Below are 24,346 nucleotides of genomic sequence, written 5' to 3' on the forward strand. Positions count from 1 at the left end.
AAAGAAAGAAAGAAAGAAAGAAAGAAAGAAAGAAAGAAAGAAAGAAAGAAAGAAAGAAAAGAATTTTTTTTAATTGAAGCCAGCAGGATGGCTCAGTGGGTAAAAGGTATTTACTCCCAGGCCTGACAATCTGAGTTCAATCCCAGGGGCCATCTGGTGAAAGGAGAGAACCAACTCCTGCAAGTTGTCCTCTGACCTCCACGCTAACACCACGGCACACGTAGCCGTACACATTTACAGATGCATACACGCCCACAGACACACACTCAAATACACAAAGGTTAATAGTTTTCTAAGTGAATCTCCTCACGGAGCTAATGACAGAGCTGTGAGAGGGGCCAAGGGACAGATCACCTTCTGTGCAGAAAGACCTGCTACCGTCACTCACATCTAGAATGGAGAGTCAGAGAGGCAATAAGGGTGCAGTTAGGCTGGGCATGGCGTGCTTGCCTCTAGTCCCAGCAGGGGCATGAGTATGTCCGTGAGTTCAAGGCCAGCCTAGTCTACCACAGGGCCTTCTAGGTCAGCCAGGGCTACACAGGGAGACACTGTCTCAAAAAGAAACAAACAAACAGAAAGAGTGAAAGAGGGAGCTGTAAAAGGAATCTGCCAGGACTGAGGGCACAGTGCAGTGATAGGCACACTTGAGTCACATGTGGGGTCCTAGGTTGATCCCTAGCTAGCACTTCAAAATGGGGTAAAACAAAATAAAACAAAAAAACCTACTGTTACCTTCTCTGACTAGCCCAGAAGACATTTATAAAGTCCAGTCTGGCTAGAGAACTCACAGAATTCTGAAACTTATGAAGTTAGAATAAATTTTACATAAAAAATTTTCATAAAGGCAGGTTTTCCTCAACAGTTACAAAATTTGACAATGCTAGCCCTGTAATCCACAAAAAAAAAAAAAAAAAAGCAACTGGCTGGAGCCAGTATGTACTGGCAAATTAAAAAACAAAACAAAACAAAACAAAAAACCAGTAATAATAATAATAACACATAAACAGTCTCTACAAAAAGAAAGGAAATTAAGGCCCAGGCACTTGTCATTGTGCAAATATTCCCACCCCGGCTGCCTTGAGCTCTCCGGGGCTGTGCCTGAAACGGGCCAGAAGGTTGGTCGGGCTGGGCTGGAGCTGAGGGCTGCCTCTCTGCAAGAACACCAGCCTCCCCCGCCTCTGTCCACTATTACTAGAACTCGTGGGCGATTTAAAAGTGAGGTGGTCTTGGGCACACTGTGTCCACCAGAGTGCACATAGAAAGCAGTTCTGGGCATTTCTATGGGCCACTGGCAGCCCAGGGCTGGCGGAGCATCTCACAAAGATCGCGGAATATGCTGGACGGCCCATCAGATCTGATTAGGGCAGAGGATCCTCACCAAAAGGATCAGAAGGGGAGCAGCCAACACAACAGCAAAAAAGTCCTTCACTGAGGCTGGAGAGACGGCTCAGTGGTTACAAGCACTGGCTGCTCTTCCAGAGGATACAGGTTTAGTTCCCGGCACCCACATGGTAGCTCACAGCCATCTGTAAGTCCAATTCCAGGGGATCTTTCTGGCCTCCACAAGCAACAGGTATGCATGAGGTTCATGAACATGTATGCAGGGAAAGCACTCATACAAATAAAATAAGAAAATGTTTTTTTTTTTTTTTTTTAAAGTCAGACCTTCTTTCCCGGATTCTTGGCTCTGATATTTTAATTTGAATTGCAAATGACATGAAAATAGCCTGCAACATTTTTATCTGTATAAAGGAAAACATGGGTTTCTAAAAGGTTGAGAAATATTTGTCTAAGGGAAGGTAACACAGCCTCGAGTGTCTGAAGAGCTATTCAATGCTATTTTCTACATCCATTATGCTAATTAACAAGCCACTTTATTTTTCCACAGCACAGATCCATTTCTAACACTCATTATGCTGATCAGATCTGATATGAAACTATAAAAACAGCAGATTTTAAATAGCTGCCTCTGGAGGGAAGCCCTTCTAATTAGATGCCTAGCTTGGGATGCAAATTTGATTAGGTAACTGCCCGCACCCAGAAAGGGGCTTAAGCAAGCTCAGAACACTACCTCATCTCAAGTGGTTACGTTAAGAAGCAAAAGGAAGCTTGGGAGAGAGGCTGTTCGGCGATAGGAGCATGTGCCTAGCATGCTGCAGACACCATCAAAAGTAAAAGAGGCCAAGAAAGGGAGCCTCAGCACAGCCTGTGATACCCAGAACTGAAGAGCTTTGCAGAAACTCAGCAGTGGTTAACCTCATCTATCAGGTCTCTGTTTATCTGAGACCAGATCTCATGCAGCCCACCCTGGCCTCACACTTGCTATGTAGCCAAGGATGACCTTCACCTCCTAACCCTCCTGCCTCCACCTCTGAGGTATTGGGATTACCACACCTAGCTAATAATTGCTCTTCTAAGGACAGCGTGTTATGTGTTATGGAGAGAGCGTGTTGAGTATTGCAAACAGTGTGTGTGTTTCTTTGTTTTCATCTTGAATTAGGTGTCTAGCTTCTACGAGCTTAATTTTCTCTCTGCTAGCCTGATTGTGTGTTCTTGCTGTAAGAATCAAAAGAAAATGCTTACTACAGTGTACTATAATACACAATGGCTGGGGGTGAGGCTCTGTACATTTCAACTACAACAATGACCAATATAAGTCTGTTTCGCTAGCGGTTAAGTAAACCAGTTCCTCAGAGAAGAGTTGAACCCCAGTGGCAATTTTATTGCCAACGCATGTTTCTTAAGTGCCTGCCATATGCTCCAAATGGTGTGCGCTTATGCTCGGGACACACGGCAGAAGAAAACTCACCCTCAGCCAGCAGAGATTCCAATCAACAGACTCTAAGGATCCAGGCCTTTGTTCCAAGGGACTATTTTGACATCTTACTTTTCTGAAGTACAAACTCATGAAATCAAGATTCAAAGACAGAGTAAAACAACTGGCCACTTTCCAGCTTTGGGGGTGGGGAGTGGGGATTCCTGCTCAATTTTGTCCCTTTCATTTCAGAGCCAGAGTTCAGGCAGACACATTCTAAGCTCCAGAGTGTGCCTGTATACAATTCTTGTACCCTACGTCTCCACAAAAGCCGCCTTCTGGCCATCTGCTCAGGGCCACTTCTGCCAGGTTGGATGCCCCAGTTAGTTGCATATCCACAACCCATATGTTGGTCAATGCTCCTGGCGCGTAAGAGGAAGAAGTCCTCAAAGCAGAGATGCCTTCAAGCTTATTCAAACTGTGGGTCTCAGGTCGTTACATTACCTTGGGCCTTACCTTGGGCAAAGTGTGGGGCTCACTGCAGAGTTTCTCAGAGATCAGTTCCCTGCACAGGCTGGTTTGACATGGGGGTCCAACACAAGTCACCACAATCTACTGGAGTAAGAAAATGCTGAGAGCATGTTCACTGGGACATAATCTTTTATTTTTTAATTCTGGGTGTTTTTGTTTGTTGTTTGTTTGTTTGTGGCAAGGTCTCACTATGTTGTTCTGGCTATCCTGGAACTATGTAGACAAGCCTGGCCTCAAACTCACAGAGAGCCACCTGCCTCTGCACTATAGGCACCTGCACTCATGTGGCATTCACTCACACAGCATATACAAACATACATATATAAACCTTGTAAAATTAAATCTTAAAAGAGTAAATAAAACCATACCTTTAAAAAACTTAAGTCAGGTACAATGGTGGCACACATCAGCTACTTGGGAGGCTGAGGTGGGAGAACCACTTGAACCCAGAAGTTTAAGGCCGTCTGGGCACATATCAATAACAACTACCAGAAAAAATCTTCATTTTGAGTTCTTCTTCCTCTCCTCCTCCTCCTCCTCCTCCTTCTCCTCCTTCAGTTTTTCGAGACAAGTTTTCTCTGTGTGGCCCTAGCTTCCTGTAACTTAGTAGACCAGGCTGGTCCCAAACTCAGACATCTACCTACCCCTATCTCTTTTTTTTTTTTTTTTTTTAACAGATCTTGCCTCAGGTTTATTTGTAAAAACAGCATAGGACACTGGTCATCTGTAAATAGTGTGTAGGTGGGTGTGTCACACCAGTCCATCTCTCTTCACATTAGTAGAACCATTTCCTACGGGGCCTTCACAGAGGCCTGGGCACCTTTGGGAGCCTGAGCTGGAGCTGGAGCCTTGCCCTTAGCTGGAGCTGTGGCCTCTGCCTTGGTTTGAACCTTGGGCTTTGATTTGCAAAGCCTACGACCCTTAGCCATGTAGCTTCGAATCTGCTTCCCAAGCTTGGGGTGAGTGATGAAAGCCAGGCGGCTGAGTTTGTGGCTGGGGGCCTTTGGCATCTTGGGTTTAACAGCTGCAGGCTTTACAAGGGCCTTGATGGCCTCTGCTTGCGCACTCATTGCCTTTGAATTGTTTGCTTGCATCTTCTTCAGGCCTTTCTTGTTGTGCTTCTTGGCAAAGCGCATGTTCCTCAAGAATTTGGGGTCCACCCCCTTAAGAGATTTGTAACCGGGGTTTCTTGATGCCATTTCTGTGCCATTTGCGGGACTGGTTGTGTGTGGTGTGGTTCTTGGACTTGGCCATGTTTGCACAGTAACCTGAGGCTCCCGCAGCATCCGGGACGGGAAGAGAAAGGACTACCCCTATCTCTGGAGCACTAGATCAAAGATGTGAGCCAGCAAGATTTTTGTTTTTAAAGTGGAGATGGGTTTATTAACATTATTTTAATACATGCATATTTTATGCATAGGGTTAAGAGAAAGACAGGCATTCAGAAAGAAAAGACACGCCCCTGAACAAAGACTTCTCAGACTTCTCAGAAAAGCATTACCCAAAAGATTCCAACCAAAGAATGCAAACCAGCTATAAAATCTTATACGCAAGAATATACAAGAAAAAAAAATAACAAAAATATTTTGTAAGCATCGCAATAGGATAAGGTATGGTATAAAAGACCCCAAAGTAGGAACCTTCAAGATGGATTGTGGGTATAGTGGTTTGAATGAGAAATATCCCCCACAGTCTTGGGCATTTGAACACTTGGTCCCCAGTTGGTGGCGAGGTTGGGGAAGTTTAGGAGGCGTGGCTTTGCTGGAGGAAGTATGTCACTGGGGGCGGACTCTTAAGTGTTTAGTCTTGCCTGTTTCCAGTTCATACTCTAAGCTGCTGCTGCTGCTGCTCCTCCTCATCCTCCTCAGCCTCCTCCTCCTTCTGGTTTCTCTGCATAGCCTTGGCAGTCCTGGACTCACTTTGTAGACCAGGCTGGCCTCAAATTCACAGCAATCTGCTTGCCTATGCCTCCCTGAGTGCACTCTCTGCCCCTTAATTATGGTTCAACATGTGAGCTCTCAGGTTCCTATTCCTGTTGGCATGGCCTGTGCCTGCTGCCATGCTGCACCTGCCATTATGGACACTGGAACCCTCTGGGAACATAAGCCCAAATGAATTTTTTCTTCTACAAGTTACCATGGTCATGATGTTTTAGCACAGCAACAGAGAACTAATACAGTGGAAAAAGACACTTGCCACAAAGTTGTCCTCTGACCTTCACATGTATGCCATGACATGCACACATACACACATAAACAAACATCCACACAAACAAATATAAAAACAAAGATACCAAAGGTATTATTATTCTATGTCAGGTGTCTGGTCCCCTATTTTTGCTCACTTTTTTTTTTAACTACTAAATGAGTAAGTCTGAAAAAGTTAACGGCACCCCAACCTCAGCACGAACAACCCTGAGAGGAGAGAGTCTCCCAGACAAAGAGAACTAGAAGAGCAGCGTCAAGCTGCATTTTCACAGACTACGTTCCAGGCGTGCCCTGGTTGCTCATGGAATTAACCAACATCTCATGAGTGGTAGAATGATTATTTTGGGTAAATTTATTCCTTTTAGGCCGCCCAGATAAGCTACTATTGTGTTACCACAAAACCTCCCTTTTTCTTTTTACTTTCACTGGTGTCCTCAGACCTTGCCTTTATTCTCTGCTGGATGACCTCATGCAGCTTTAAGGCTATCAGGTACCAGGAGCCTTCCACTTGCTTCCAAATGTTAGAACAATCATATCCTCCAAAATACCCCCAAGTTTTCAGTTCTCTGGGAACCAAAGAACGGCAGAGTCTCATCTGGGTCACCAAGATGTGCTGGGAAGCTGATCTCAAGAAACAGTTCTGTGTTCGTAACGAGACACCCAAATCAGATTATACACACATACACACAAGGCTTTTTAAAAGTGTTGAGGAGAATGTTAACCACCCTTAAAGTGTAAGAGCAATTTATAACAAAAGCCAAAATAGAATTAATCTAGGGCAGAGTAAGCTGAGTCGGGCTGGGCTGGTCCAGACAAGTCTAAGAAATCTGGTGAGAGATGGTGGATGTCAGGGTCAACTGTGTCTCTAAGCCACGTGACCTCTCACGCAGTCACATGAGGATACACCACTACCGTAGTAAACAGAGACAGAAAATGCCTATGCCTAAGTCTTGAGTCCTTTGAACCCAGCTGTGGCATACAGAACAAGACCAGAAGGAAATCCACTCAAACGTTGCCACGGACTGCGTGTAGCTTTAGCAGAACAGTGTATACCTCTTGCGTGAGGTCCCCTGGGTCATTCCCTAAGACCACACACAAAAAGAAGTGTGTACACATCAATAAAGACTACAGACATCTTTGCAGTCTCCCTCTCTTCTTTGCAAAACCAGATCCCAAGACGTTGAGACCATGGAGGGAAACACGGAGGACACAGAAGTACACCAATCCATTCCTGAACCAACAGGACTCACCAGAGGAAGAGTGTCCCTGCGTGCTCCTCAGTCCTCTTTCTGATCGTTGTGGCCTTCCGTGTGATTCACCTCCAGGCCAAGGCCTCATGGGCTGAGAGCAAGATGTCCTCTCCCGCTTGGCAGTAATTACTTCTGTGTAGGTGGCCCTGCCCTGTACACTTATCTCCTCTTCTACACATTTTGAATTTCTACAACAATGTGTTCTTAAGCTCTACACAAGAAGGGACTGTCCCTTCATTATTCTGTGCCCCCTTACACAATCATCGCTCATGAAATTGGAACCTAGATAGGTAGGTAGGTTCCTTTATAAAGGGATCCTAGGCCTGAGATTCATGAATAGGCAGGGGTAACTTTAGAAGAGTTGGGGGCAGGTCGGGGGGTACCGACAGGATAAGAAATTCCTCAACTCTACACTCAGGGATAGGAGTGTCTTAAAGCAGCTGTTCTTAACCTGTGGGCCACAACCCCTTTGGGAGTTGAATGACCCTTATATAGAGGCGCCTAAGACCATCAGAAAACACAGATATTTACATTATGATTCATCACAGTAGCAAAATTACAGTTATAAAGTAGCAACAAAAATAATGTTATGGTTGGAGAGCTGCAGCATTAGGAAGGTTGAGAACCCCAGTTTCTTAAATGATCCCATACTGGGATGCTAACACACAGAAAATAAAATGCTGCCTAGAGGGAACTTTCCCATCAGCCACGTCAGTGTGCAGCACAGCCCAGATAGCTAGTCAAGTCAACCCAGCATGCTGCCATCTTAGCCGCCAAGTAGTTTTCTGATATTCTGATAAAATCCTGTCATCAGAGCTGCCTCTCCCTGTGCCCTTGGAAATGACACTCAGCATCCCAAAGCTTCCATTTCCCTGAGGAGGGGTAATTATACCTCATCACAATGCATTCAGTCACAGCCCCCAGGAATCAAAAGCTCAATACCTGGGGGTGTAAGAGCCTGGGGGTTGGGGGAGCCTCCAAGACTATCTTGTCCAATCCCTTCTCTAAATGATGTCTTGTGTGAAGGGAGGAGACTGGGGGTAGGGAGATGGCAGTGGAGCACAGAGGACCCCTTGATAACACTGAAGACCAGGAGAAAGCAAAGCTTGGCACCAGACACATGAGAACCCACTAAAGCCCTACAGCATTTGGGGGACAGACATCACTTCCCATCCTTGATTATGTAACCAGGCTTAGGAAAGGAGGCCCAGCAGCTAACAGCACTGTACAGCACGAGGACATGAAACTCAACCAACACCAGGCATGGGTGGCACACAGCTTTGTTCTAAGCATTGTGGCTTCAGGGCCAGACTGAATGCCAGGTTAGCCAGGGCTACAGTGTGACAATGCCTCAAACTGAAAAAGAATTCTCTTCATTGCCGAGCCCAAAAAAAAAGCAAGATGCAGGAGAACAAATTACAGTTCTAGCCCTAGCATCTAAAGTAACAACTAAAATGTATGTCCTGGGATGAGACTTAATGGTGGGGCACTTGCCGGGCATGCACAGGGCCCTGGGTGCCATCTTCCAAACTGCCACAAATATAAATAAACCATCCCAGGTACTTGGAAATGAGGATGAGGACAGCAACCAAAATTACCAGCACACAGTCACAAAAACAGGTAGCGAAGTGGGTGGTTTTAACTCGGCACAGGAGACACTAAATACAGATGGCGTGACTCACGTTTTTCATCGTCAGCATGCACCAGAGAGGCTGCCCTGGACAATACATCCAACGGCGTCTCCATTCCTGGGTGAGCCTGAAGGGGAAAGAATGGGTGAAAAAAAAAAAAAAAAAAAACATGTGAACAGAACTTACAAGACTCATCTGAAATCCTGGTACCTAACAGCCCACTGGGGTTACAAACTGAAGTAACTCGGAAAAGAGAACTGAAGATAATTAACCATCAACTACAACTAGCTCTTCTCTTGGAGAGACAGCATAGCCCTGGTCAGGAATGAAAACTGGTGATAAATTGCCAAGCCCGGTAAAGCCCTATTGGAGCTCTGAGGAAAGATGTAGACAATGTTTGAGCCCGTGTCACTGGTGTTTATAAATATTTACGTGCATTGATGGCGAGCCTGTGCAGACACACCCCATAAAAACTAGTCTGGGGAACAAAGGCTGTCTGTGAACACGACATTGCCACCAGTCTGGGAGTTTGGCGGTGATCACTGCCAGTTATGCGCCTTTGCAGAAACAATTACAACTGTACTATTTTGTCCTTTTTTCCTTTCCCAGCTGAGAGTCACTGAGCAACATCAACGGCCTCAGGACAGCCAGACAGCTGCAGTTTCAAATCTGCAGTGTGTGCCCAAAATACTGAACCTCCTGGCAGGTTAAAGCACATCTCGAGTCCAATGGGAATCTTCAGACATCGTCTCATACAGTGGCCCTTGTGACCACTGGCACTGAGTTCTGTGCCACGGTGTTTTACGAGCCTGTTCTGTTCTGCAGCCCTGTGCAGTGAACCCCAGCCTGGCATGGTACGCAGACCTGACCCCAGCCCAGATCGCCATGCTTTTGTCGACACGGGACTGCCAGTGGAACTGTTCCCACGGATTATGATGGAGCTGTAAAAGCAGAGGCTACAAGAGATTTAAAGGGACAAGAAATCCCTAAAAAGCAAGGCTGGTTCTGACCAGTTTCCCTTTTTGAATAAAACAGCCCCACCAAATAAAGAGACATATTCCATTATCGTGGGAACGCCCACTATTAATGCAGGAACTAAGGAGAAAAAGTTCAAAACGCCACTTTTTAAACACACCCAGCTTTTATTCAATACTTGTCAACACTTTCTACAACAGACTGAAGGTCACAGTGTGTGGCAGCAGGCCTTCCTTCCTTCCTTCCTTCTTTCCTTCCTTCCTTCCTTCCTTCCTTCCTTCCTTCCTTCCTTCCTTCCTTCCTTCCTTTCTTCCTTTCATGGTTCTTCAAGACTGGGTTTCTCTGTGTAGTCTTGGCTGGCCTGAACTCACTTTGTAGACCAAGATCCACCTGCCTCTGCCTCCCAAGCACTGGAATTACAGGCATTCGAGACCCGAGCCCTCAAGGGCTTTTCTTTCTTTCTAATGCAAATATTTCATCCAGCAGTATGACTTTGCTTAGTAAACACGGAGGAAGTACTTGATGTTGAAGGAAGGGACTGGGACAAGATAAGCAGCTGCCTTCAAAGAGCTTGTGTGGCACAAGACTCTCCAAGAACTCAAGCTACAGGGTTTCCAAAGCATGGCTTTGAGATGGCTCCATGGTTACGAGCACCTGCTGCTCTTGCAAAGGACCCAGGTTTGATTCCCCAAAACCTACATGGCCACTCACATTTATTTCTCTTCCTCCCTACCCTTACCTCCCATGCCCTCATGTCTCACATGCGGGAGTCAGAGGACAACTCACAGTTGGTTCTCCCCTTCCTGGGACTAGAACTCAGGTCATCATGTTTGGTGGCAAGGGCCTTTACCTGCTGAGCCATTTTGCTGGCCTGGGGGTTGTGTGGGGAGCGCTTTTCATTTGGAGAACCTAAATTCATTTGGAGAATCTTGAAGCCAACTGTGGTAAGCAGATTTCTTGCTTGTGCTGTCACTGTGCTGCTGGGCCCTCTGCAGGGGACAGAGCACTGCCCACAGGCCCTTGCCCCACCTTCCTCAGGCTCCCTGCTAACCGGAAGATCGGCTAGGGTGATGGTGGATTACAAACAGCTGTGTAAAATTCCAAAAATTTCAGGAGCCTTGCCCTGCAGGGCACCGGGGGATTCTAAAAGGCTGCGGGAGAAAGCTGAGGAACCTAAAGAGAGGACATCTGTGGGAACCGCATGAGATAAGGACAAACAGGGAATGGGCTTTCCAAGAATTTGTGTATAAGGAAGTGCATACCTGCCATACCAGCACTGGGGAGGCCAAGGCAATAGGCTGAGAGTTCAGGTGCTGCAGAGGTGTCCCAAAGGTTAAGGGTTCATACTCTGCTTGCAGAGGACCTGGGTTCGGTTCCCAGCACCCACACTGGGCAGCTCAGAGCCACCTGTAACACCGGCTTCTGGAGACTCTTAACATCTGTGTTGTCTGCGGGCCTCTGCACTTACGTGCACATACCCACAACCACACACATACATGGAGATAATTTAGAGTCTTTCTTAAAAGAAGAGAGTTCTAAGCCAGCCTGAGTTTCATGAGATTCTATGCCAAAACAAGAACCAAAAAGAAAGAAAATACTTGTCAATACATGTACAAGCTTATTAAACAAATTGTAGATAACATCGTATATTTCTATAGACGATGAGGACTGGGCATGTAGCTCAGTAGGGGAGCATGGCTCAGTCAGTCCCCAGCGCTCAGTAAAACCAAAGCGAGAAAATAGTTCCCTTATAAAAAGAGAAACATTACTAAAACAGGCCAAGTATCAGCCACTATTCTTTACAGGGTGACCTGGGGTGGTCTCTGTCAACATGGGAATTGAGACTGAGACCTGACAGACAAATTAGGGAAGAGGAGTCAAAACCCAGAGACCCCTTCAAGAGGGCTGTGGCTGCCTGGCTCATCTCTGGCCTCAAAAAACAAGCTCAGCCTGCAGAGGCCTCTCAAGAACTAACCGCAAGCCAGGCAAAGTGGCACATGCCCGCAATCCCAGCACTCAGGGAGGCAGAGGCAGGCAGATCACTGTGAGTTCGAGGCCAGTCTGATCTACAAAGCAAAGTCCAGGACAGCCAAGGCTACACAGAGAAACCCTGTCTCAAAAAAAAAAAAAACAAAAAAAAAACAAAAAAAAAAAAAAAAAACAAATGGAAACAAAAAACAACAATAAAAAACAGCAAGGCGGTCGGTCAAAGGGCAGGCCCACAACATTGTCTTCTGCTCTTACACTATAAAGGAGCAATAACCAAATACAGAACCATTTGGTATGTGGACAGCTGGACTAGCACTGAAGTGAGAGGAATACAGCGCAATGCGGTGAACAAACCCCTTCTGGACGGTCCTGCAGCCTTTCCTTCATGGCTACTGTCAAATCCAAGCATAACTCATGAAACACACACACACTCACACACACGGGTGTCAGGGATGTGTGTGTGCACCCATGTGCATGTCTGTCTGTCTATCTGCCTGTCTGTCACTGCCAATGCTCATGTATTTCCTCTGCCAGGCCCACTCCCTTCTTAAGGTTGCCTTGTCCCCAAGTCAAGAGGGAGGAAGAAGCCTCCAACTCCGAAGCTATCGATCAAAACGTGGGAACTTTCAGTGCTACCATGAAGTTCAAGTACAAACCTGAGAACCATTTTCCCTTCCACACCAAAATAAGTATCTGTGCCTTTTCAGTCAACAATGGGACAGCAGCACCTGCCTTGGGAACAGAATTATTACAGATATCTGATTTTTTTTTTTTTTTCTTCAAGTGAAGGATTGGAATTCAAGGCACGTGTCATGGAAGTTTTTCAGGAGATTTCCATGATGGAAGGTACAGAGCTGGCGAGCTCCTCCCCAAGGAGCACCAATGACTATGTCCATCTATACAGAATTTATATAGATTTGCTTGCCTGGAACAACCTTCTTCTAGCCAGCATGGCCACCGGTGGAGATGGAGATGGCAGGAGTTACCATCAAGACACCTGAAGTTCCTGTCAGGATATCACTTGGTCACAAGTTAGAAACTGTCTCAGGGATGTTTGGTGGCTTCCCCAACTTCCAGCTGCACGTGGTCAAGTGTCCCCAAATTCCTGCTGGCCCTGTTCCATCAGCAGTCTAAACCATTCCCCGGCCAAGCTCATCCTCCTCAATAAGAGGCAGCGGCCCAAGCCAGAAGCGGCAGTGTTGCCCATGACTGTGGCCTTCTTGGCCATCAACAGCTTAGAGGACTTCACCGGGCCTCCTATCTTTCTATCCAACAGCAGATTTAGACAACACAGAAAACCAAAGGTGAGTTCCCTATCTGCAGCAGACCATATTGTGGTTAGGTAGGAAGCCGAAATGAAGGGACAAGCCAAACAGTCACCAAATTCTAGAGACCACAGCGACTGCATCTCCATGAGGACCCACTAGCTAAGTGACACACTTTAGCCACTTCTCAGACCGCCCCTCCCTGTTCTTCTTGCTAAAAAACATGTCCCATTAGTGTCCCCTTCCCCTCCCTTTTTTTCTTCTAATCTTTTACTATCCATTAAAAGTCAATATAGCCAGAGCACTAGTATCAGAAAAACCAATTTAATCACAGATAGGATATTGTGTGCTAGGCTTTGCTGCAGATGTCTAAAGCCCATGGGATGGCCAGCCACTTACCTTCTCTCCAGGTCCCCTGTCCCTGTGGTGGTTTGAACAAGAAATGTGCATATACACATGTATACATACATACACACACACATACACACACACACACACACACACACACACACACACACACACACACCAATAGGCTCATGTATTTGGATACTTGGTCCCTGATTGTATGTAGCACTGTTTGGGGAGATTATAGAATCTTTGGGAGTCCAAGCTTTGCCACATCACTGTGAGTCAGGCTTTGAGGGTCTGTAGCCTTACCTTACTGTCCTCTCTGCTTCCTACCTGTGGATACAAATGAGCTCATCCAGCTTCCCACTCCCACCACACCAGGCCTTCCCTGCCACGAGGTCTAGGCCTCTGAATCTATAAGCCAAGATAGAGCCTCAAGTTGTTTCTGGCCATGGTATGTTATCACAGCAACAGGAAAGTAATAACACAACCCCTTAAAGACAATGATGCCTTTAACCTCAGCCTTCAGGACACCTGACCATCTTCCCCTCTGTAACTCAGTACCCACGAGCCAACCCCTCCCCATCCACCCCTTCCTGCTTTAACTGTTTTTTGTAAATATGTGTGCAGTGTGCATGGTGATCATGTATGGACATGGAGTGTGTACATGCAATGCAGAGCGCAGAAGCTGGCACCAGGTGTCTTTGCGCATTCACTCTGTACGCTGCTCAAAAGAGGCTTTGCTGCTGAACCTGGACCTTGCTGATTCGGCTAAACTTGGCTGGCCAGATATCTTCCATCTCCCCAGCAGCAGAATTATAGCCTATTAAAACCACCCCTTCCTCAGGCATGCCCAGGAGAGCCTTCAGTAGCCCAGCTTTCCATCCCTGGGCATGTCCAAACATGGATACCGACCCACATGGCTATCCCTTTGAAGCACCAGGGAGGCCAGGAAGTTGGCCAGCTTTGAATTAAACCCACCTCTTTATGTCTGCTGCACACCAGCATGCCTAAAAACCCATCATGGCAGATGCCTGAAATTCAAGTAATAGCCACACATGTCCTATGAATTTAAAATATACATGCATACTTAAAAGTCCTCATTAGGGTTCCTCCAGGTAGTTGTTAATAATAAACTGCACAGCAAAAGCTGGCACTGTTGGCAATGACCCCCACAGTCCTAGAACGTGTTCCCTTCCTGCAAGGGCTTTCGGCCCTTCCCATGGCACCTCTGCAGGAAATGAGTGTCCTCTAGAATGCTTCATCCTCCTACCTTTCAAACTGGGCACACTGGATTTCAGAAACAAGTATCAGGCCCCTGCCATTAATTCACCTCTACCATTAATTCATCTCTACCCACAGTTCATCTCTACCTTTCTTTACTGAGCTACAGAGGACCTCAGTAGGCTTGGACTGAACGAAGGGGGCACTGTTCTGAGCCAGAATCCTGAAGGAATGTACTGCTTAATGTTTTCTCACGCTACAGTGGCCCAAGGCTTGGATCTGCAGCCTTCCTCAGCCCCACAGGAAGGAGGGATGTGACTTGTGTCTAGTCTCCTCACTGATCTCGTGCAATGTCTACCAACCCCAGGCGCTGTCTACTGACCCCAGTCACTACAATGCCATTGGCACTGGGGGGAAAAAAAAATCACAGATTTTTCATAGGGCTGGGAATAGAATCCAGGCCCTTGAGCACAGGAAGAAACCACTCCACACTGAGCTACATGCTCAGCCCTGACAACACAGTTAGCTCTCCACCTCGCAAATGCACAGACTTAGGAAATAGACCACAAGCCAATGGAGGCCATCTACACAGGCTCAAAGCTTCAAGGCCAAACCCATAGCATGCTACATGACCCTTCGGCAAGGCTGCCTGGTGCCAGCACACACTCTTTCTGCAGGCGGAAGCTCATTCATCTCTCAGAGAACCCATGGAGAGTAAACCACGTGACCAGCACACACTGACATACTATGTCTAAAGGCTTAAAACTTCTTGGAGTCTTCCAATTCTCAGCATTTTTCAACACTGTTGTCAGCCTACCTAAAAGTGAACTTTATGACTCACAATCACCTGTAATTCCAGCTCCAGGGGATCCCACGCCCTCTTCTGGCCTCAACTCCCAGCCTGTCAAAACCTAGATAAGTCTTCCAACTCGGGGATATACGGTATCATTGGGCCACACTGGCCGTGGCCATTAGGAACTGCAGTTAGTTCTCTTAACTTACTATAACTAAGTTCTATAAAGCCAGCGTGAACTGGGGCTGGAGAGATGGCTCAGCGGTTAATTCCACGCTCCTGCACAGAACCTGGGTTCAGTTCACAGCACCCACGTGGCAGCTCACACGATTTATAACTCCAGCTCCGTGGGCTCTGGCGCCGTCTTCTAGCCTCAGTGGACAAGCACACACGCACCCATGCACACACATAAATAAAAATAAGTAAAATGTCAAACTCCAGAAATATTTGAGCAGGTCCCTTTTGGCCTCTAGACACATTTTTCTGACTGACCAATCCATCCACAGCCTTGTTTCAAGTGTGTTTCTGTTTGAACACATCTTACTGAGTATCTGTGGAGTCATTAACATGGCGTTCACAGCTCCCGGCTTTGCCACACACCCTGGAACTGCGTTTTCCTCACAATCCATCTTCCACACAGGGCACACCGTAGTCTCCCTAGCTGAAGGCACTGAAGCATCTTCACTATCATGCTTGGAGAGTGTTTGAAACAAGTCACCCACAAAAAGCGCGACAACGAAGAAAGGACGACATGGTACTTACGCCAGCCCCCTCCCCGACACCCATCAAAGCACGGCGTGCTTACGCACCGTGTGAGCTGGAACAGGACTGAGTGTCACCCTACTGAACCCGATTTGGGAAATGTGAGTGGAGCAACTCAGACCTGCCCAACCCAGCGGAAGCTCTGCTTCGAGAGCTGGTCACAAACTGGGGTGAGTGGCAAATGTGTAAATGTGTAAATAGCAGCCATGGACTCTACCTCACTATCAGACAGGAGGCATAAGACACACAAAGGAGAGCCTGAAAGGTTTTGCTCCTTTGCCAAAGAACCATTAAACTGAATCCCACATAGATTTCCGCCTCCTACCCCTGGTGTCAACACTTCCTTACTCTCCTGTCTTGGCAGTGGGCGCCTTCCAGATCTGGCAGCCCTGCCCCTAAGTTCCTTGCCATTGCTATTTGTTCTTTAGGTGGACAAATCCCTGCCAACCAGCTGGTAACAGTCACCTTAATTCACCTGGTAGTCTTCTATCAAACTCCAATAGGTAGCCTGTATTAATTCTAAAAGTTCCCCCTTGGAACCATGAATGGCCCTTAGCTAACATATCCTACTGGAGGTGGCTGTTTGTTTGTTTGATTTTTGTTAAGGCAGGGTCTCCTTTACCCAGGTTGCCTAGAACTTGACATGAAGCCCGGGGGACAGGTCTGTCCTCCTGCGTGAGCCTGACACATGTTGGGATTACAGATGTGTGCTAGTATACCGAGCCTCAGAAAGTTCTTACACACGCTTTTTTCTTTCTCCAGGTTTCTCCTACCTTATCAATCAACAACCTGGCATTGAAAATCACCACTGTCCACAATTCCTTCGCATTTCCCAGGTGTTTGGCTTTTGTTATCAGAACTTTCCACTGCCACTGTTTTGTAAAGTCATACTCAAAGCTCCAGGTAAACTCTTCCTGTTTGGGTATCTTCCATCTCCTAGTTGAATCTGTTTGTTTGTTTTGAAGACAGCTTCTCACCCAATATACAGCTCACTCTTGCTTCACTCAGAAGCCAGAACATCCGAAAATCTAGAACTGAAGCTATGTATGGTTGCAAGTTGCCACATGGGTGTGGGGAACCATACCCAGTCCTCTGCAAAAAGCCGTCCATGCTCTTATTTGCCAAGACATCTCTCCAGCCCCTGTGGCCTGCTTTTCAATGGGTGTTGGGGATATGAACTCAGGTCCTCACGCTTTCTTACTGACTATGTGACCGGCCGACCATCCTCAGCCCCATGACACAGCTTCTATTGTCGTTTCTCGTTCTTGTTTTATATTTTTAAAAAGGTTGTGCAGATAAGCTACAGAAGACAAAACCTTAGCAGACACAACGAAAGACTCTGCTGAGGATCTTTTGGCAATCACTAAAGGTGTGTAACGACATTCCGTTAAGGAATATTTAAAGGTGAAAGTTTTACTCTCAGAGGCCTGTCTGCAAGAAGTGTTGAAATCAATCTTCAAGTCACTGGAAGTTAGCTGGGGAACTAGTACCAAGGACCATGTTCACGAAGCACTTTCAACTCTTCAGAGACATTTCTAAACCTGACACAAAATCTGCCTGAAGCACATTGTTCTTCTGGAATTCTGGAAGCTCTGATGTACTGGAATAAAGTGCCAATCTCTCAAAGAAGAAAAGTAAACACACTGGAGAGATAGATGGCTCGGTGGTTAAGAGCACTGGGCGCTCTTGCAAAGTATCTGGTTCAGTTTCTAGCACCGATATGGTGGCTCAAAACCCTCTGTAACTATCCCACCCCGGCCAGGGGATAGTTACGAAGCTCTTCCGGTCTCCCCAGCCCTGCATACATGTGCTACACAAATATATATGCAGGTAAAACACGCAAACCTATAAAAGAAACCTTTAAAAGTGTTAATTAAAAAAGAATGCAGACTGTTAAATATCTCGGATATTTATCTGGGCAGAACCAGAAAGTGGCAGGACTAAAGTCAAGTCTCCAGAAACACTGAGCTGAAGTGGTTTTTACTACAGCATTCACGGTTTTGGAATGCAGACGTGGTTATTGACAGCAGAACTATTTTCTTAATTGCATTGTGTTTTGGTCAACACAAAAATTAGTTCACATTCTCGCTTCCAAAGAGAAGGCAAAGGCAGACTGCCCAGAATGTTAAACAAGAGCGCTCGCGCACTCACAGGTGGCAAGGCAAATCGGCCTGAAATGAAAATTTTGTCAGTTAAAACACCAAGTATCCCGGGTGTGGTTGTGCACACCTTTAGTCCCAGCAGTTGGGAGGCAGAGCCAGACCGTTCTGAGTGCCAGGGCAGCCTGGTCTACAGAGTGAATTCCAGGACAGCCAGGGCTACACAGAGAAACCCTGTCTTGAAAAGCCAAATAAGTAAATGAATAAATATAAATAAAACCACAATTGGAGGAAGACAGCTTCTCAGCCCAACATAACCAACAGGAACACACACAACCGCGGGGTGGGAGGGATGGCAAACTATCCCGGGTGCAAGAGTCTTCTGAGGAAAGTACCCATAAATCTGTCATTTAAGGGAGAGGTGGAGAAACAAGACCTTGCTAGAAGACACTACAAGCTCCAACCCAGCGCCACCCAGGCCTGAGGTCTCTAAACGTCCCACTCTGCAGGCCTCGTGGGCATGCGCGGACTCCTAATTAGCTTCTGCAGGGAACAATGACTGAAGAGGCTGAAGAGGAGGTGAAGTTCAGCACGCCAGAATGGTATGCAAAACTGACCTTCAAATCCTAAATCGCAAATGGACGTATATTGTTTTTTTGACTTTGTTCCCAGAAGAAAAAAAAAAAAAAACAGGCGCCTACTTTCTTGTGTTTAGGGAGGGAAAAAAAAAGGTCAAAACTCCACAGTCAGGGTGGTAGTAAAATTCAAAGAGAGGGTTCGGTGGACGTGGTAGCTCACGCCTTTAATCCCAGCACTCCAGAGGCAGACGAAGAGGCAGGTGGATCTCTTTGGGTTTGAGGCTAGCCTGGTCTACAAAGCGAGTTCCAGACTAGCCAAAGCTACACAGAGATATCCTTTAAAAAAAAAAAAAAAATTAAAGCGGTTTCCGATAAACACTTCAAGCCTGCCCACCTCCCCCACACCAGGCTGCTGGTTCTTATTAACCAGAGGAGGAAACACAAGGAACAGACAAACGGGACCAACGATCAAAGTGAAACCGACTTTTTAATCATCTCGTTGAAACCGACGAACGCAAAGCCAGGAAAGCACCAACGACGAGGCCGGCCCCAGCAAGTCCTGTCATCCTTGCCTAAGACCTCGGTGTCTCTGTGAGATGAATTCGAGAGACTCTAGAGCAAAACAAAACAAACCCCCACAAAAACAAAACAAACAAACAAACAAAAAACCAGGCAAGGACCGGAGCTTTCCGGGGAGGCCTCGCGCGGTTAGGGAAGGGAGCGGAGCCCTATTTCGAGCAGAGGGGAGGAAACGTGCGGGAAGGACGGGTCCCGCAGCCCAGAAGCGCCGCCGCCGAGACCCAGAGGGCGCCTCGCTCCGGGGCCTGTGCGCGCGCGCCCGGGACCCGGGTCAGCCGGAGCTGGACGGTCCCGCGAGCTTCAACAGCCGCCCTCGGTCCTCGGCAGGTCCCGGTCTCCCAGGGTGTCCGGACGTAGGCCAGGGTTCCCCCGCACTCACCGCTTGCGCGCCTCCTCGGGCCGGCCGGGCCCCGCCGGGGGCGCTGGGGACGGAGGCGGGGCGCGCGCGGACGCGGGAACGCGCTCCCCCTCCTCCGAGCTCTCCAACACGCGCGCACTCTCGGGAGCGCGAGGAATCCCTGGAATGAGGCGCAGCCCGCCCGCGCCCGGTCTCCTCCAGGCAGGCATGGCCACGCCCCGGGCACGCCCCCGGCACGCCCCTCAGGCCGGGCAGGTGGAGCCGCGCCCAGGTGAGCCCTCGGGGCCGCGCTGCACGACCCCGAGCGGTGCGCGTACTCTCCGGCGCCCCGCGCGCTCCGGATCCAGAGCTCCGGATCCAGAGCTCCGGATCCAGAGCTCCGGCTCCGGAGGTCGCTGGGGACCCGTTGCTCCCCGCGAGGAGCTCCAGGGGCAGGAGCGGGGCAGGGCACGTGGACGCAGCGTTCCCCAACATAACCCCCCAACGCGCCACACCCGAGCCCCCCCCCAGGGACGCACCTTCCCAGTGGACACCGCGGACACTCTCGTAGGTGCCCAGGTGCCCGCCGCCGCCGGCCACGCGCGTCCCCACGCGCTCGCAGCGGGCTTCCCGCCACGCTCCGTGGCCCCGGCTCCCCGTTACCTTCCCGCTTAGTCGGCCCCGCGGGGCCTCTGGGGTCACTTTGGCAGACCCCCACACACACGGATCCGCCTCCCGGCAGCCCGAGGGCAGGCGCGGCGGGAGCTGCTCAGGAGTCTAGCGTTTGCACCCTACGCGGCGGGGGGCTCCGCGGGGCGCCACCCGGGGTCACTCGCAGCCTCGCCCTTTGGTCACCGAACCCCACGCCCAAAGCTACCGGGACGCGACAGTCCCGCAGCCTCACGTACCTGAAGGCACAGCGCGGTGGCGCAGGCTCGGGAGGTAGGGACTCGGAGGGGTGCCGCTCGGAATCAGAAGGGCAGCCCCGGATCAGAACACCCGGAGCCGGCTGGGTTCCCTCCCATTCCACTACTCCACGCGCGCGCGAGCGCCCACACTCACGCGCGGTCTCCCCCCGACTCCCAGCCACTAGCCGCGAAGAGGAAAGGCTGGAAAATCCGAGCCGCCGACGGGGCACCCCAGGCGCGCGCTGCACTTTGCTGCGTTGGGCAAACTCGTGCTGCCACCGGCCAGCTCTGCAGTGGGACGGGCAGGGGCGGGGGAGGAGGGAAACGCTCCCAATTGGTGCTGGTTCTGGCGGGGGCACGTGACCCGGAGAAGGCCAGGCCTGGCTTTAATTTCTAGCTGTCATTCTCTGGAGATATTTGGGGTGGGGGAAGGCCCCGGCAGCCCTGGGCTCTCCATTGTTTTTCTCATACTGCCACAATTAAGGAAAACATTTGCTTAACATAACCAGACGCTAAGTTCATAAAACAGGCAGAGCTGGACTTCTGGCTGGTTTTACCACAGTTCCACCTGCATGCCTTCTGGCTGTCCTCGAACCTTTGTCTCTAGAAAACACACACACACACACACACACACACACACACAGAGAGAGAGAGAGAGAGAGAGATAGTCTTTTGTGCACTTGACATAAGCTAGAGTCATTTGAGATGAAACCTCAATTGAGAAAATGATCTGTGGACAAGCCTGGATTTGTGATGGAAGAGGAAGGGCCCAGACAAAGGTGGGTGGGAACACCCTGGGCAGGGGGTTTTGGGTGAAAACGGGCTAAGCAAGCCTTGGGGAGCAAGCCAGGAAGTAGCATTCCTCCATGGCTTCTGCTTCAGGCCCTCATCTGACCTCCCTACAAACTGTAAGCTGAAATGAACCCTTTCCTCCTGAGCTGCTTTTGCTCGAGGTGTTTACCACTGCACAGAAAGCACACCAGACAGTGACAGCCTGAACCGCCAGGGCTTCCCCCGAGAAAGGGCTCCAAGACTCCATAAAAATAATCAGTAGCTTACTTAAGTGTTGGAAAGAAAAAAGTGTTTTCCGTGTCCCAAGCTATTTTCCATTCTGTTACTGGGTCATATGGCATCCCCAGCAGGTTTCCATCCACAATGGAATAACAGAAGAGGTAGGGGCAGTTCATTTCACAAATCAGGTTCCCTGGGGCTTGCAGCCCTTCATGAGGCACACAGGCACCAAGTAAGAAGATCCAGGTGCGGCCACTCTCAGGTTTCCTAGTTATTCCTTCGAAATTCGTGGGTCAGGAATCCCAACAAGAGGCAAGAGTTTAACAGTTAATGGGACTGGCTGCTCTTCCAGAGGACTCCAGTTTCATTCCTAGCACCCAAGTCAGGGGGCTCACAACTGTTAACTCCTGCTGCAGGACGTCTGCTGCCCTCTTCTGGACTCTGCAGGCACCTGCACTCACATGTGCAAACCCACATACAGACACACATATACACATAATTTAAAAATAAAAATAAATCTTGAAAACAAAATCAGGGATCAATGCTAGGAAGGCTCCCAGACTTTCTGATGATGGTGTGGTGTGGTGTGGTATGGTGTGTGTGTGTGTGTGTGTGTGTGTCCATAGTACTTAGGTGTCAGACTTGACCGCAAGCATCCTTACTCTCTGAGCCTCACAATGATGTTTTGAAACTCAGACTGTAGTTTATCAAGTCGCTTGTTTGTTTGAGACAGAGTTTCTCTGTGTAGCCTTGGCTGTCTTGGACTTGATTTGTAGACCAGGCTGGTCTCGAACTCAAAGAGATCTGCCTGCCTCTGCCTCCTGAGTGCTGGGATCACAGGTGTGCACCACCAAGTTTATCGACTCTTAAGAGTGGATAAAGAACCAGGCTGTGGAGGCACCTGCCTTTAATCTCAGCACCAGGGAGGCAGAGGAAGGTAGATCTGTGAGTTTGAGGCCAGCCTCGTTTACAGAGTAAGCTCCAGCACAGCCAGGGCTACACAGAGAAACCTGTCTCCATACCACCACCCCAAAAAAAGAGTGGATAAAGAAAGTGTGCAAAATACACTAATAGGGAATGAGGACAGAGAAGGGACAATTTGGTCAGGCACAAGAAGGTGTCAAAATGAAAAAAGAGAGATTTGGAATCGAACCCCAGCTCATCCCTATTCTACGAAGGACTATGGGCTTGTTACTTCTTTCTCAGGGGGTACTAGAAGAGGCAGAGGGATGCAGCGAAGCTCCACCTCCCGGCTTCTCTCCTGACTGGAATTCAGAGCTGCTTGGCTCTTTATAAACACACACAAAGTTAATTCCAGAGATCGAGGGAAGAAACTTGGTCAGGTGGAACACATGAAGAAGATTAACAAGAAGTAACAGAACTGTACATTTTAAACACCGGCCTTGGGTGGACAAAGGGACCCCACACAGCATTATCTCATTCAGTCTTTGTGACAGCATTGACACTTGTTGGCTGCTAAGTGATTTTCGTTAGGGGTCGGTGCAGAGGTCTAAAACTGCCTCTTTGATTTCCATCACTGGCTAGACGGAGCCTTGCTCTGTAGATAAATCATGGGGACTGAGGGCTTTTCTCATGGATGTGACCAGTCGTTGACCTTGGCAGGGCTTAATCTCACTCCTTGCCTTACATCAGCAGGAGTGAACTTAAAACTCTGGCAGCCTCCAAACTGTGTTAAGTCTGGCTGTTTACATTGTGTTGATGAACACAGGTGAGGGGAAAACACAGGGAGGAGGCTGCTGTAAAAAATAATAATAATAATAAAACAGGAGAATTAGAACCAAAACTCAAGGTCTGTGTTAAGTATAACCAGCCTGACAGTGCACAGTGACCAAAGAGATATTGCTTGGATCCAGGTATTAAATGGCAAATTCAGGCATGTGACAAAGTATCTTGTATGTAATGCTAAACATGAAATGAAAAATAATTTAGGAGGATATATTTGATATATGTATATTCATGCAATAAAGACATTTTTAAGCTAAAGCTGAGGGCGAGGGTGGCCACCTGCAGTCTGAGCTATGCAGGAGATGAAGAAGGATGACTTCTTTTTTTGTGTGTATGAGTGTTTAACCTGAATGTATGGCTTCGTACCACCTGCCTACAGAAGAGGCCAGAAGAGGGCCTAGACTCTCTGAAACTGGGGTCACAGGTGCTTGTGAACCATCTTGTGGGTGCTGGGAACAGAACCAGAGTCCTCTGCAAGGCAGGCCAGTGCTCTTAACCACTGAGCCATCTCTCCAACCCCCTCCTCCCAGGCCCTCTTATTTATTTATTTATTTATTTATTTATTTATTTATTTATTTATTTATCTATCTTTTTTTTTTTTTTTTTTGAGACAGTGTCTCACAACGTCTTAGCCTGGGCTGGCCTGAAACTCCCAGAGATCTACTTGCCTCTGCCATTTGAGCGCTGCAGCTAAAGGAGTGCACAACCTCCATCACAGTATTTAATGTCTAAGAAACTGAAGAAAGACACTGGGAAAAGTAAATGAGTAAGTGAAGCTTGTACATACGCAACGCTAAAAATGCATTTCAAAGCCAAGAACTTATAAATTTTCAGTTTATTATTAAAAAGTAGTTATACATAATTGAGGAGATGAGTACCTAACAAGAGAGAAGCAGGCCTGGTTTGGTCCTCTTAGAGCTCTGTGAACGGCACAGGGAGGAGGATGTTAGGAGGCATGAGGGACAGGGTGTCCTGTCTACTTTTAACCAGTGTTTGAAACTTTCCACTTAACCATCAGAAAATTAAAACAGGAGCTGGAGAGATGGCTCAGTGGTTAAGAGCACTGGATGCCCTTGAGGAGGGCCTCGGTTCTTTTGCCCCACTCCAGCACCAACATGGTGGCTCACGACCATTCGTAACTCCAGTTCTAGAGGATCTGGCAGCCTCTTCTGGTCTATGTGGGTGCTGTGTACATGTGGTACACAGACATACATGCCAGCAAAACACACATATACCTGAAATAGATAGATGATTGATAGATAGATAGATAGATAGATAGATGATTGATAAATAATATATAGATGATACATAGACAGATAGATGATAGATAGATGATTGATAGATTAATGATAGATAGA

At 48.0% G+C, this 24,346-nt stretch overlaps 1 protein-coding gene across 2 annotated transcripts in view; it reads right to left on the reverse strand.

Moving 5' to 3' along the window:
* The window catches only part of Vgll4 (vestigial like family member 4), a 114,564-nt gene extending 94,115 nt beyond the window's left edge, over window positions 1-20,449 (reverse strand). The window contains exons 1-2 of one of the 2 annotated variants that reach the window (XM_055604318.1): window positions 20,232-20,449; window positions 8,426-8,501 (exon numbers count right to left, since the gene is read on the reverse strand). In XM_055604318.1, the coding sequence (XP_055460293.1) occupies window positions 8,426-8,489 (64 nt within the window). In that variant the 5' untranslated portion in view covers window positions 8,490-8,501; window positions 20,232-20,449. Of the gene's footprint in view, window positions 1-8,425; window positions 8,502-19,365; window positions 19,494-20,231 lie in introns of those variants that run through there. The other variant, XM_055604319.1, reaches the window with a different exon arrangement.
* Between the last annotated feature and the right edge of the window lie 3,897 nt (window positions 20,450-24,346).

The sequence above is a fragment of the Psammomys obesus genome, unplaced genomic scaffold (assembly GCF_907164565.1).
Source record: "Psammomys obesus unplaced genomic scaffold, mPsaObe1.curated_primary_1811, whole genome shotgun sequence".
Taxonomy (NCBI): domain Eukaryota; kingdom Metazoa; phylum Chordata; class Mammalia; order Rodentia; family Muridae; genus Psammomys; species Psammomys obesus.